Consider the following 15691-nt stretch of genomic DNA (forward strand, 5'->3'; position numbering starts at 1 on the left):
TTACCCTCTCTCTCTTTTTGTTTTCCGTCGACGCCGCTCGGTCTTCAACCCCCGGCTGCGCCCTGTGCGCTTTACCCTCTCTCTTACCCCGTCGACGCTGCTCGGCCTTTTCTGTGCCGTCGGTCGGCTCCAGCCACCGCTGTCCGGGAAGGGTCTGCGCTGGACCTGTTGCCAGCCTGTTGCTGGATCGTCGTGGCTGGAGAACCAAGCCCAGCTCTCAACAGCCTCCCCTGCGATGCTCACTCTCTGCCGGATGACTGGGCGGTTGCTCGTGGTCGACGCCCATGCTTCTGGCCTCGACTTCTTCCACTGTCCTCCAGGAGCGAATCCTTGGGAGGAAATGCAGTGTTGCAGGTAGGTTCGAATCGACCTCGTCGCCACTATTAAATCCGTGAATCTTAAGGTACGACATTCCACTGCAGCATAAGGTGGACAATTTCCTGTTAGCCTACAGAAATGCGACACATGCAGTTACCAACCAGACCCCGGCCATGATGTTCTTTGACCGAAGGTTGAGATCTCGTCTGGATTTGCTCAGATCAAATGTGCGAAGAAATGTTGAGAATAAGCAATTCCAGCACATCAATGAGAAGCCGACAAGGAGCCTCAATGTAGGACAACCAGTCTTGGCCCGCAACTACCGAACAGAGAAATGGCAACCCGGAACGATATGCACACGGCAGGGGCCACTGATGTACACAGTGGATGTGGGGGAGAACATTGTGAGACGCCATGTCGACCAGATCCTAGCGTCACAGGAACGAGTCAACCCCATGTCTCAGCCATATGTACCTGGTGAGGAACCCGACGTACAGGTCGCATCTACCTCAGAAACAATAGCATTGGAAGCTGATGAATCAACTGACGACAGGGTGTTAGAATCGCCTCCGCACCAAGAGCGAGACACTCGGGAAAGGCGTTATCCAGAAAGAATCAGGAAGCCTCCCCAAGGACTGAATTTATAAATGGACTATTTCCAGTTAATGTTGCATGTTAAAAGTGTTAATTGTAATTCGTTTTATTAAATCTGTGAATTTTAAGGTATGGTGTTCTTCAATAAATAGACGGAGACTGCAGATCAACAATCAACAGGTGTTTACTGGATGAGGGTAGTCTAAAAACAAACAGTACAGATGCCTGCTCAGGGCTTATATACAGGTGTGGTCACTGCCGGAACTACAGTATACAGGAGCTGTAAAAGTAGTTCTCTCTTAAAGGTACATACACTACAAGTTTGATATTTAATTGTTAAATGTGTGTTATGGTACTGTTAATCTAAAAGGGGAGGAATTGTAGTGTATGTACCTTTAAGGGGGAGAACTACTTTTTACAGCTCCTGTATCCTGTAGTACCAGCAGTGACCACACCTGTATATAAACCCTGAGTAGTGCTCTGTACAGTCAGTTGCAGTTTGAACCTCATTCAGTAAACACCTGTTGATCGTTCCCTGCAGTCTTTGTCTGATTATTGAAGGACACAACATTAAGATACCCGGATCTAACAAGTCCCACTCCAGAGACTTGAGCACAAAAATCCAGGTTGACACTCCCAGTGCAATGCTGAGGGAGTGCCGCACTGTCGGAGGTGCCGTCTTTCAGATGAGACGTTAAACCGAGGCCCCGTCGCAGCTCTCTTACCCGGTCTGGGCCTATATGTGACTCCAGACCCACAGCAATGTGGTTGACTCTTAATTGCTCCTCTGAAATGGTGGCTCACCACCTTCTCAATAAAAGCCGGCCTTGCCAGTGACGCCCACATCCCAGGGATGAATTAAAAAAGATGATCTGGTCATTAGCTGTTTGTGGGAGCTTGCTGTGCGCAGATTAGTTGCCGCATTACAACAGTGACTACACTTCACTTCAAAAAGTACTGGGATGTCCCGAGATTGAGAAAGGTGCCATATAAATGCAAGTTTATCTTCCCTAATGAGTCAGTGGGGCGATGCTCTCCCGTGGTGCGATGATGAGTTAAATGGTGCAGCAAAGCCTGATATTCAATCCACCCTTGCACGAGGTCAGAGGATCTGAACCAGGGCGGATTGGAGGAGGTGCTACAATGGACCTCAGTATCCCTGGGTGAAGAGCATGAGAACTAGGAGCGGGCCATTCGGCCCCTCGAGCCGGCCCCACCATTCAGTAAGATCATGGCTGATCTGGTCTTGGGCTCAACTCCACTTTTCCCGCCCACTCCCCGTAACCCTTGACTCCCCCCCATAGCTCAGAAATCTCAGCCTTGAATAGACTCAATGACTCCGCCTCCACAGCTCTCCGGGGCAGAGAATTCCACAGATTCACCACCCTCTGAGAGAAGAAATTCCTCCTCATCTCCATCTTAAAAGGGTGACCCCTTATCCTGAAACTATGCCCCCTCGTTCTAGATTCCCCCACGAGGGGAAGCATCCTTTCTGTATCCACCCTGTCAAGCCCCCTCAGAATCTGATATGTTTCAATAAGATCCCCTCTCACTCTTCTAAACTGCAATGAATATAGGCCCAACCTGCTCAACCTTTCCTGATAAGACAACCCTTCATCCCAGGAATCAACCGAGTGAATCTTCTCTGAACAGCCTCCAATGCAAGTATATCCTTCCTTAAATACGGTGACCAAAACTGTGTGCAGAAGGAGGAGACAAATCAGCTGTGATTTCCACTCATGATCTCCTTCAGGTTTTCCCAAAGACATTGGCTGTGGGCCAGGGTTTGCCAACACTCTAGGGTTGCCCTGGAGCCTCCAGGAGTGAAGGACCAATCTCCAGGACACTGTGCTGCGAGGAGGACAACCCAGGAGTAAAACAGCGGGTTTTATTTTTAATTTTCTTTGAACAGTTTTGCTTCTTAGCAATGGAAATACTGGAGATCGGGGGAAAAAAAGGCTGTTTGACTGATGGGCAAGAATCCTCCAATCGGGTAACGAAGAGTCTGTCCACTTTGCGATTGGCCGTGGGGAGGCGGGGCTCCGCGAGGGTGGACGTGTCGAGTGACCAATGGCTGGAGGGTGGGGGCGGGGCAGTGGGAGGCAGGAGGTCATGTGATGACACCTTCAGGAATATGTCCACCCAGTGTTGGTGACCCCTACTTGCGAGACCCGAGCAAGTATTTAAAACAGGCATTGATCAATTAATTTTGGAAAAAATATATTTTGAATCTTCACACCATCTATTCCATTACTTTAAAGGAATGGACGTCAATCCCTTTCTTAACAGTCTAGGTGCAGAAGGTCTTTACCACTGATGTCTCGTCAATATTGGCCCAGAAATTCGGGTCGGAGGCTTCCCGCGGGTGCAAGCCCCCAACCTGCACTTACCTAGTGCGCCAGCCGTTGCGCTGTGGGCCCACGTGGGATTCCAATCCTGGGCTTCCTCCAACTGCCGGCGCGCAGTGCTTGTGTATCCCAGGGGTGCATTTAGTTCGAAGCATCCCCTGGGATCACGTGGGCCATGGAGAGCCAATGGTAGCAGGGAATCTGTATTCATAGATTTGACAGGAAGACCTGTCAAATCTATGAATACAATTCAGCCCCAAAACATAACTAAAACTTCAAATAAATCAAAAAAATCACATTTTTAAAATAACTATAAATTACATAAAATAACTTTTAAACAATAATTTAAATTTTTGAAAAAATTAATTACAGTTTCTAACAGGGCTAAAAATAAACTTACCTTTCTTTAAAGTATTTAAAAATAATAAACCTGTGGAAAAAATGTTTTAATTTTACTTAATTCACCACTTACCTTGTTAAAAGCAGGCCTTGCGACTGCTTTTTAAATGCATAGCTCCTGGAGTCTTACCCTCCCGGAGAAACCTGCAAAAAAAATGGAAGTTCCAGGCGCACGCGCTGCCTCTCCGGCGCACGCGTTCGACCTGTGAACCCCTTCCTTTAAGGGAACGGAAGTTCCGGTTTCCCGCGCATGCACGAAACTGGCACTTTCGTTGGGCCTACAGGTGAGTACACTGCGCGTACTCACCTGTGGAGACCCGAATTTCTGGGCCATTATACAGAGAAAGGGGTAGGGAAATGAGTAGATAGCTCCCGTGAAGAGCTAGCAAAGGCACAGCAACGATCGGTCGAATGGCCTGTGCAGTGCTGTAATTTCTATGAATATGGTATTAGTGAGGCAGGTGGGAGCTGGTGAAACCCACAGACACAAACACCAGAATGACATATTAATTTTCACAAAATAAAAACAGAAAATGCTAAAAGCACTCAGCAGGTCAGGCAGCACCTGTGGAGAGAGAGAAAGCTCGAGTTAACGCTTCAGGTCGATGACCTTTCGTCAGAACGCAAAGGCCATCGGCCCGAAGTGTTGATTCCGTTTCTATCCCCACAGATGTTGCCTGACCCACTGAGCTGTTCAACAACAACTTGCATTTATATAGCACCTTTAACGTAGTAAAACGTCCCAAGGCGCTTCGCAGGAGCGATTATCAGACAGAATCTGACACCGAGTCACATAAGGAGGTATTAGGACAGATGACCAAAAGCGTGGGTCAAAGAGTTAGGTTTTAAGGAGCATCTTAAAGGAGGAGAGAGAGGCGGAGAGGTTTAGGGAGGGAATTCCTGAGCTTAGGGCCCAGGCAGCTGAAGGCACGGCCGCCAATGGTGGAGCGGTTAAAATTGGGGGATGCGCAAGAGGCCAGAATTGGAGGAGCGCAGAGATTTTAAAGAGGGTCTTACAGCATTTTCTGTTTTTATTTCAGATTTCCAGCATCCGCTTTGGATATACCAATTTTCACCTTGCCTCTCTCGGGTATAGGGCGGGTTACCTACGAGCAATCTTTCCTAGCATGACAAATTCTGTTTGCAGTTACTTTGCATCCCAATTTGTGATAAGTCTTTCTTTAATAAGTTTGCAAAGCAGTAACCATCTGACATCCATCTAAGTTCTACAGAAAACGTCTGTATTTGCAAGACAAAGTGAGACCTTTGTACCTATGGGTGACTCACGCTGCCGTCAGTTCTTCAATCCCTTGTGCTATTTGTTTAAAAGTTGAGGAACTGGATCCATGTAAAACACAGCAATAGATAGTGCAACCCCTAAACTGCAGACTGCACTGGTACACAAGGAAGCTACGACCATTACACTGTCTTGCAACAAACTCGACAACTTTGTAAGTAGAAATTGCTTTGGCTTCGGTTGCTATGAAAGGTGAATCCGTCGCTGAGAGCACGCAAGGGGCAACAGGAGTTTAAAATGGTTAACAATTAAAATGGATTCCACTTGTGTGAATAGCTTAGTCGCTACAGTTTTAGTGTATGCGTGTAGGCTTTACAATTTGCAAAAACTAAAAACAGTATAACCCTACGTAAGCTATAAGAAAGAAAGAACTTGCATTTCTGCAGCGCCTTTCATGACCTCAGGACGTCCCAAAGCGTTTTACAGCCAATGAAGTACTTTTTTTGAGGTGTAGTCACTGTTGTAATGTAGGAAACGCGGTGTGATAATGACCAGATAATCTGTTTTTAGTGATGTTGGTTGAGGGATAAATATTGGCCCCGGGACACCCTCCCCCTGCTCTTCTTCGAAATAGTGTCACGGGATGTTTTATATCCACCTGAGAGAGCAGACAGGGCCTCGGATAAACATCGTATCTGAAAGTCGCGCCTTTGACAGTGCGGCACCGCCTCAGTACGGCACTGGGAGTGTCAGCCTGGATTATGTGCTCAAGTCTCTGGAGTGGGACGTGAACCCACAACCTTCTGATTTAGAGGTGGGAGTGAGCCAAGGCTGGGGTTGTGCTTAGAGCAAGGTGTTTGTGAGTGTTGCCACTTGATTGACATACATTCAGAAGCTAAGAGGGCAATTGTAACCTAACTCATTGGCCTACTGACTTCAATGAACAGTAAAATCGGGCGGAGTGTGAAACCAGCGATGCACCTGATCCCGTCAGAGTCCCGACAGATGGGTTTGGCTAATATTGCCCCCTAAAGATCATTCGCACTCAACGGCTTGCGCTTATGTCGTGTCTTTAACATTGAAAATGTCCCAAATTGCTTTACGGGATCGTGGTGGGGGGGCGCGGGGGGCGCAGTGTTTAGAATATAAATCAAACGAATGGACATTGGGCCGTGGAGCAAGGGTTAGGAGAAGTGACTGGGAGATGGGGTTTCGAGAAGGTTTCTGTGGGTGGAGAGGCAGAGGGGTTTAGCGAGAGATTTGCAGAGTCTAGATCATGAGGGGTCTGGACAGAGTAGATAGAGAGAAACTGTTCCCATTGGTGGAAGGGTCGAGAACCAGAGGACACAGATTTAAGGTGATTGTCAAAAGAACCAAAGGTGACATGAGGAAAAACTTTTTTACGCAGCGAGTGGTTAGGATCTGGAATGCGCTGCTTGAAAGTGTGGTGGAGGCAGATTCAATCACGGCTTTCAAAAGGGAATTGGATAAGTACCTGAAGGAAAAAAATTTGCAGGGCTACGGGGAAAGGGCGGGGGAGTGGGACTAGCTGAAGTGCTCTTGCAGAGAACCGGCACGGGCTCGACGGGCCGAATGGCCTCCTTCTGTGCTGTAACCATTCTATGATTCTACAAATCAAACGAATGAGCGTTAGGCCGTGGAGCAAGGGTTAGGAGAAGTGACTGGGAGATGGGGTTTCGAGAAGGTTTCTGTGGGTGGCGAAGCGGAGGGGATTAGCGAAGGATTTGCAGAGAGCGTGGCCCAGGCGGCTGAAGGCACGGGGCCACCAGTCGTGGGGTGAAGGGAGGAGAGACACCAAAGGTCAGTCAGAGGGACCGAAGGGTGCGGCAGCAGATGTAAAGCTGGGGAAGTTTGCAGTAATCGGGTGTGGCGAGATTAGAAGATAAGGATGAGGATCTTCAATGGAAGCCAATGAATTTCAGCAGGGCTGCACGATGCTCCATTAACATGCTGGAAAGACGGTAGTTCGGAGGGATAGCAGATCTTAGGTGACATGGGTCATGAATCGGTGGATGATTCATCATTGTAGAAGGCACGTATACACATTTTAGTGGAGTTTTTGTGGTGTTGCTCATGGTGCATTGGATCATATGCTGCTTTTATAATGACTGGTGTGTTATACCATGCAATGGACCATGTATTATACTGCCACTAAGGTAGACCTGTATTTAAGCTGGCCCATCCCGTAAAGACCGCAAAGGTCTAATTGCAGATTGTGCTTGGAAGGTGCTTGCAAATTTCCATCTCCGGGTGAGAAAAAACCCATAAAATGCCTGGCTTTCTTTTTTTCTTGATATAGTTTTAACATTTTTAAGCGTGATGTTGAAGTTGTACATGGATAGATAATACTTACACTTATATAGTGCCTCACCTCAAAACATCTCAAGCCACTTCATGCAATTATAAACCTTTGAAGTGCTGTGATTAGTATAATCTGTTGGTATCTACATATATATAAACGAGTCGATCTGTCTGTCCTTCTGTCTGTCTGTCTGTCCTCACGTGTGCGTCTGTCCGGCTATGCGCTCGAAAGTTATACGGCGTACCTACGCGCGCGTTTCCTCCGAAGAAAGCTTACGCTTCCGGGACACTGGTAAGCGTATTTACTTTTCGGTCGGATGAAAATTGTTCGCGCCTTATGCAAAAAACCTTCAAAATTAAACTCATTATCTGCTAGCATTGATTGACTGATGTCAAGGTTCGACCAATCCTGTGCCGTCATGATTGACCAATCCTACAGTACAGTCCCCTGATGGTTGGCCAATCGGTGTGTGTGTGTGTGTGGGCGGGACTAATCGTTTTCATCTCGGGGATCTGGCAGCCATTGTTTCAGTGCCATGACTTCAGCTTCCAGCTAAAACTACTTTGAAAGTTAGTATCTCTTTTAAAAATAACATAAGATTTACCAAAAACGTTTTATAAGTACTTTCACTTTCATCTTTCAAGGTATTAAGTGTGTGTGTGGGCGGGACTAATCGTTTTCATCTCAGGGATCTGCCAGCCATTCTTTCACTGCTTGCAGCTTAAACTACTCTCCTTATCCAGCTTTGAAAAAGTTAGTTTCTCTTTTAAAAATAACATAAGATTTACCAAAAACGTTTTATAAGTACTTTCACTTCTATCTTTCAAGGTATTAAAAGGTAGAAATGTTGCCCGCCAGCACATTCACAAAGGGACACAGACAGGGCCCTAAAGCCTGGGACTCGATTTAAAATGTTGCCCGGCACCAGATTCACAAAGGGACACAGACAGGGCCCCAAAGCCTGGCACTCAATTTAAACCGCCCGCCCCAAAACAGCCCTGGCAACGCCGGGCTCCCCCCAGCTATACTATATAATGTAATATCATGTAATTTTTTTTAATCCATTCACGGGATGTGGGCGTCGCTGGCAAGGCCAGCATTTATTGCCCATCCTTAATTGCCTTTGAGAAGGTGGTGGTGAGCCGCCTTCTTGAACCGCTGCAGTCCGTGTGGTGAAGGTGCTCCCACAGTGCTGTTAGGGAGGGAGTTCCAGGATTTTGACCCAGCGACGATGAAGGAACGGCCGATATGTTTCCAAGTTGGGATGGTGTGTGACTTGGAGGGGAATTTGCAGGTGGTGGTGTTCCCATGTGCCTGCTGCCCTTGTCCTTCTAGGTGGTAGAGATCACGGGTTTGGGAGGTGCTGTCGAAGAAGCTTTGACGAGTTGCTTCAGTGTATCTTGTAGATGGTAATTAATATAATTCATTAATATATAATATAACATAATACAGTATAATGTAATGGAGTTAAGATACAGATCAGCCATGATCTCATTGAATGGTGGAACAGGATCGAGGGGCTGAATGGCCTCCTCCTGTTCCTATGTAATGCAATGTAATAAAATATAATAAAATGTAACATTATCGGGAACGATAGCATAGTGGTTATGTTACTGGACTAGTAATCCAGAGGCCTGAACTAATAATCCGGAGACATGAGTTAAAAATCCCACCATGGCAGCTGTGGAATTTAATTTCACGAATTAAATAAGTCTGGAATAAAAAGCTAGTACGGGAAACTCTCGTTTAAATGGCACCTAAATATCTGGCATTCTCTATTAACCGGCAAAATTCTCACTCAGAAAACAACACCTCAATAACCGGCAATGTTGCCGAGTCCGAGTCTCCCACGGTGGCCGAGTTAGTCAGTGGGGGTAGTTCTCCAAACTGCCACTACTCGGCTTCTTGGCGCTGTCGGAAGTCCGAACACCTCGATAACAGGAGTCTGACTCACCCGCGCTGCCGGTAGTCCCTTTTGATCTGCCATTTTACAGGGGTACTGTGTGTCTCCCACGCTGCTGGTAGTCATTGCATTGCATTACCCTCAACAGACAGTACTGTACTTAATCAAGCATCTTCCACCATCCATTTAACACAACCTTCTGTAGGTGAGTACCCAATTACTGTATACTGCACATTTCTTGATTTTTTTATTTTTCTTTGTTAAAAATAGCCTCAGTAGATAACCCTCTCCGTCATCCGGAATTTTTCATCAACCAGCAACACGCCGGTCCTGTCGGTGCCGGATACCAAAGAGTTTCCTGTATCAGTAATGGTGACCATAAAACTACCGGATTGTTGTAAAAAGCCCATCTGGTTCACTAATGTCCTTTAGGGAAGGAGATCTGCCGTCCTTACCCGGTCTGGCTCCAGACCCACAGCAATGTGGTTGACTCTTAACTGCATTCTGAAATGGCCTAGCGAGACACTCAGACGTATCAAAAAAAAACTGCTACGACGGACTGCAGCGGTTCAAGAAGGCGGCTCACCACCACCTTCTCCAGGGCAATTAGGGATGGGCAATAAATGCTGGGCCCGGCCAGCGACGCCCACATCCCGTAAACGAAGAAAAAAATATATATAATTAATTTAATATAATTAATGTAAGATAAAAGTCTTACCTCATGCACCTTCAGCTTATAATGTGAAATAATAATATTCCAAAGCACGCACTCAAGTATTTTACCTGGAACCTGAAACAGCTATTAATGCTTAATATGTGGGGGTTATTGGAGGGGAGCATATAACCTGCTGGTTCTATTTATTAAGGCCACTGATTTATGGTTTTCACAGAACAATCAATTTTTTTTATTCACTCATGGGACGTGGGCATCGCTGGCAAGGCCAGCATTTATTGCCCATCCCTAATTACCCTCGAGAAGGTGGTGGTGAGCCCCCTTCTTGAACCGCTGCAGTCCCGTGTGGTGAAGGTGCTTCCGCAGTGCCGTTGGGGAGGGAGTGAAATGGTAGAATGTGATGTCCAAGTAATTTGTTACCATTAAGCAATGGGACCAATTATAAATGGATGGAATCGTGGTCTCCAAAAGATAGATAAAATCCCAGGATCCCAAATAAATAAAGATGGAGCTTGACTTATTGAATCACTGTAAACCAGTGGTTCTGCTGATGGTGAGAAGGTAAGTCTTGCTATTCGGCATTTTGCTAGTGTTAGCTGTGGCTCAGGGGGTAGCACCCTTGCCTCTGAGTCAGATGATTGTGTGTTCTAAGCCCCACTCCAGAGACTTGTGCACGTAATCTAGGCTGACATTCCCAGTGCAGTACAGAGGGAGTGCTGCGCTGTCGGGGGTGCCGTCTTTCAGATGAGACGTTAAACCGAGGTCCCGCCAGCCCTCTTGAATGGGCGTAAAAGAATTCCATCGCACTATTTCGAAGAGCAGGGGAATTCTCCCCGGTGTCCTGGCCAATATATATCGCTCAACCAACATCACTAAAAAACAGATTCTCTGGTCATTATCTCATCGCTGTTTGTGGGAGCTTGCTGTGTGCAAATTGGCTGTCGCGTTTCCTACATTACAACAGTACACACTGCAGCCATGGTGCACCGGTGGTGGAGGGAGTGAATGTTTAAGGCGGTGGATGCGCTGTCGATCAAGTGGGCTGCTTTGTCATAGGAATAGGAACCCAGGAACAGGAGGAGGCCATTTAGCCCCTCGCGCCTGCTCTGCCATTCAATGAGATCACGGTTGATCTGTGACCTAACTCCATCTACCCGCCTTTGGCCCATATCCCTTAATACCTTTGGTTAACAAAAAGCTATCAATCTCCGATTTAAAATTAACAATTGATCTAGCATCAATTGCTGTTTGCGGAAGAGAGTTCCAAACTTCTACCACCCTTTGTGTGTAGAAGTGTTTCCTAATTTCACTCCTGAAAGGTCTGGCTCTAATTTTTAGACGATGCCCCTAGTCCTAGAATCCCCAACCAGCGGAAATAGTTTCTCTCTATCTACCCTATCCGTTCCCCTTAATATCTTGAAAACTTCAATCAAATCATGCCTTAACCTTCTAACTACCAGGGTATGCAACCCCAATTTGTGTAATCTCTCCTCATAATTTAACCCCGGTAAACCTACGCTGCACTCCCTCCAAGACCAATATACCCTTCCTCGGGTGTGGTGCCCAGAATTGCTCACAATACTCCAGGTGTGGTCTAACCAGGACTTTGCCCCAATAGATCTCCATCCAATTGTTTAAAACAAAAAAGACTAGGGGTCATAATCTTAGAATAATAAATCGGCCATTTAGGACCGAGTTGAGGAGAAATTTCTTTACTCAAAGGATTGTGAATCTTTGGAATTCTCTGCCCCAGAGGGTTGTGGATGCTCAGTCGTTGAGTATAATCAAGGCTGAGATCGATAGATTTTTGGACTCGAGGGGAATCGAGGGATATGGAGATCGGGCGGGAAAGTGGAGTTGAGGTTGGTGATCAGCCATGATCTTATTGAATGGCAGAGCAGGCTCGAGGGGCCATATGATCGACTCCTGCTCCTATTTCTTATGTTCTTAAATTAAAACATTGATTACTAGGATTCTAACACTGCACATGTTCCTTGGTTTATTATTGAATGAGTTTAACTCATTTTAATTTTTTTCAGGAAACTAAAATTTAGTGGAAAGAAATAAAGTCAGATCCAAATATGAACGTTAACATCATAAAAGATTTTCTGAAAATACCGGAAAAAAGTGACTTTGTCCAACTATTCAACCAGAGCATCATCTTCGCGTCACAAAGAACCAGAGAGTACATTGGATTCAAAGACCCCGAGTCCAAACTGAAGGTAAATAATTCCACGCTGACTGATATTTTCCTGATGACCTACATTAACCGGAGCCTTCAGTGTAAGCTGAACGAAGCCATTAGTTGTACGAGGATGACCAAAGAGCAGACCGTCCTGCTGGGGGTGGATTGGGTTTGGGCCGTGCAGGACGCAACTTCTAAAAACCCCAAGGTGCAGATCGCGGTGCAGGTCATTCACATGGAGAGCGAAGAGGAGGAGGCGGCGGAGAAGAGGCTTCCGGTCACCGAGTCCATGAAGCTGGCAAGGCAAGAGACCATCGACAAGACACACCCTGAGCAAATCAGCGATTTCTGTTCATCCATCGGGAAGGACTGCTACGGGCTCTTCCTTTTCTTTGGGCGCAAGGACAACCCGAAGAGCATCTGTGGAGTCCTCAGCAATGACATCCGCACAGACTTGGGAAATGGCCGCGAGGTTGACAGCACCGTCCTGCTGGACAGCATCGAGAAGGCCAAGAGCTTTGTCACTCCAGGAAGAATGTTGGAGCTGATCCTTCAGAAAGAAGGAGTGCCGGCGAACTTAAAGCCAGCCTGTGTCAGCTTTACTCAATAGCCTGCACCAGGACAGTGCTCTCGACGAGTTCCAATACCATGCAGGTCACCTAGAATCTTTGAGCGTGTTCAATGTTCCAACAAGACAAACCTTATCTTCATCACTTGAAGAAACTGAACATTCCTTCCCAAACCTGGCACGTCGCTACTTCTAGAAACCCATTCCAATCTATGAGTGGAGTCTTCACCTGATTAACTTCAACCTACAAGAGCGGCCTACCTTCTTCAGTCTCGTCACGATTATGAATCATAGAATAGCACAGCACAGAAGGAGGCCATTCGGCCCATCGAGTCTGCGCCGGCTCTTTCGAAGAGCAATCCAGTTAGTCCCACTCCCCCGCTCTCTCCCCATATCTCTGAAATTCTTTCTCCTTCGAGTATTTATCCAATTCCCTTTTGAAGGCTACTATTGAATCTGTATCCACCGCCCTATCAGGCAGTGCATTGCAAATCCTAACCACTCGCTGTGTAAAAAAGTTTTTCCTCATGTCGCCTCTGGTTCTTTTGCCAACCACCTTAAATCTGGGCCCTCTGGTTATCGATCTTCAGCCACTGGAAACAGTTTCTCTTTATTTACTCTATCTAAACCTTTCAGGATTTTAAACACCTCGATCAAATCTCCTCTTAGCCTTCTCTGCTCTAAGGAGAATTCTCACTAATAATCTGCTTTGGTTTCAGAGTTTGTAAATGCGCAAGTCATCAAACGACAATAAGTGCCAGTCAAGGGAGACCAGAAGTATCAGATGGGCTGAATGGCCTTCCTCATCTGCGCTGCCTGAAAAGGCGGTGGAAACAGATTCAATAGCGACTTTCTAAAGGGGAATTGGATAAATACTTGAAGGGGGAAAATTCACAGGGCTGTGGGGAAAGAGCAGGGGGAGTGGGACTAATTGGAGAGCTCTTTCAAAGAGCCAGCACAGGCACGATGGGCCGAATAGCCTCCTCCTGTGCTGTATCATTCTGTTATTCGATCTGTGGATCACAGAACACTACATTCTGCAGGAGCCTGATTTAAAAATTGCAAACATTTATATATAGGCTAAGGAACAAGAGCTGGAAAGTGGGTTTAGGCTGGATAGCTCTTTCTGAGCCGACAGACACGATGGGCCGAATGGCCTCCTTCTGTGCCGTAAATTTCTATGATTCTATGATATCCAAAGTGTGCACAAACAGGGTTCAGGTGCATTCCAATATTTGTAGGACACCAATAAATATTGATCGCAGCATAGGCCCAATGATAAATTAACAATTAACATTTGAAGACTTTTCAAAGGTATTTTCCTTCTGATTTTTCAGTCCAGTTTTCACTTTGAGTTGTCTTTGTATTTTTTTAATCGCAGACCACTGCCATTTAAAAAAGATATTTTCAAGGTATATTCATTGGGTTGATTAACTCAGCTGCCTCATGCAGTACAACACAAAAGCTTCTCTCAACTCTGAGTCAGAAGGTCGTGGGTTCAAGTCTCACTCCAGAGACTTGAGCACAAAAATCCAGGCTGACACTCCCAGTGCAGTGCCGAGGGGATGCTGCACTGTCGGAGGTGCCGTCTTTCGGATGAGATGTTAAACCGAGGCCCCCGTCTGCTCTCTCGGGTGGACGTAAAAGATCCCGCGGCACTATTTTGAAGAAGAGCAGGGGAGTTATCCCCGGTGTCCAGGGGCCAATATTTATCCCTCAACCAACATCACTAAAAAAACAGATTATCTGGTCATTATCACATTGCATTTTGTGGGAGCTTGCTGTGCGCAAATTGGCAGCTGTGTTTCCTACATTACAACAGTGACTACACTTCAAAAAGTACTTCATTGGTTGTAAAGCACTTTGGGACATCCGGTGGTCGTGAAAGGCGCTATAGAAAGGCAAGTCTTTCAAGTTTTTAATAATCTTCAGTGACATCACCAGTGACAGAAAGCAGACACAAGGAGAAAATTAATTATTTGAAAATTTCCACGTTTGTTCCACGACTATTCCAACACACTCCTGGCTGGCCTCCCACATTCCACTCTACGTAAACTTGAGGTCATCCAAAACTCGGCTGCCCGTGTCCTAACTCGCACCAAGTCCCGTTCGCCCATCACCCCCTGTGCTCACTGCCCCGTGTCCTAACTCGCACCAAGTCCCGTTTGCCCATCACCCCCTGTGCTCGCTGACCTACATTGGCTCCCGGTTAAGCAGCGCCTCGATTTCAAAATTCTCATTCTTGTTTTCAAATCCCTCCATGGCCTCGGCCCTTCCTATCTCTGTAACCTCCTCCAGCCCCCACAACCCTACCGCCTCCCCACCCCCGAGATATCTGCGCTCCTCTAATTCTGCCCTCTTGAGCATCCCTGATTATAATCGCTCAACCTTTGGTGGCCGTGCCTTCTGTTGCCGAGGCCCTAAGCTCTGGAATTCCCTGTCTAAACCTCTCCGCCTCGCTACCTCTCTTTTCTCCTTTAAGATGCTCCTTAAAACCGGCCTCTTTGACCAAGCTTTTGGTCACCTGCCCTAATTTATCCTTATGTGGCTCGGTGTCAAATTTTTTGTCTTATAACACTCCTGTGCAGCACCTTGGGACGTTTTACTACGTTAAAGGCGCTATATAAATACAAGTTGTTGTTGTTTGAAAGGATTCCCTGATGGCGAGACTCCCTATCCTGATGGCGAGATTCTCTATTTAAGATACCATCAGTGATGTTATTTCCTCAAAGGCTTGGCCTCCGAAATGAGGCATGGACTCTTTCCGTCTTCGGCCTTCTCCCATTGCCATTGTCCCATCAAATAGAAGTTTCTTGCCTTATTTCTAAGTTAACCTGAGTAGCTTGGAGCCTAACAATTGCCTCCGCCAATAGCAGTGGGCACATCTCTCGCACGGTCCAGTGACATCCCTCCATCTGTTATTATAGTGGAGATGTTAACCCCATTGGAATTAACATCGGGTTAGTGACTGCGTTAAGACAACGGGTAGAGGGGCATTAGACGAGTGCACTGAACTCATCCACCAACATGGCCCCCCGCAATTTCTAGGCTTATTATTTTTTAACACAGTAGGAAACGGCAAATTTATGGAATTATTTAGCCAAGTATTTTTCATGGAACAATGTAGTGCGTGTTCATGGGGA

General features: G+C 46.5%; 1 protein-coding gene across 1 annotated transcript; it reads left to right on the forward strand.

Moving 5' to 3' along the window:
• The first annotated feature begins 11846 nt into the window (after positions 1-11846).
• LOC147107176 (rab15 effector protein-like) lies at positions 11847-13398 on the forward strand. Its single transcript, XM_086008507.1, has one exon. It carries the CDS (start codon positions 11877-11879, stop codon positions 12588-12590), a length of 714 nt encoding a protein of 237 aa, XP_085864633.1. The 5' UTR covers positions 11847-11876; the 3' UTR covers positions 12591-13398.
• The last annotated feature ends 2293 nt before the right edge of the window (positions 13399-15691 follow it).

This window comes from Somniosus microcephalus, chromosome 15, assembly GCF_052327205.1.
Source record: "Somniosus microcephalus isolate GS21.2 chromosome 15, FLI_Smic_1.0, whole genome shotgun sequence".
NCBI classification, from domain to species: domain Eukaryota; kingdom Metazoa; phylum Chordata; class Chondrichthyes; order Squaliformes; family Somniosidae; genus Somniosus; species Somniosus microcephalus.

Bases quoted from the DNA above. Each gene is read 5' to 3' on its own strand.
- LOC147107176 (XM_086008507.1), top strand. From the start codon at position 11,877: ATGAACGTTAACATCATAAAAGATTTTCTGAAAATACCGGAAAAAAGT.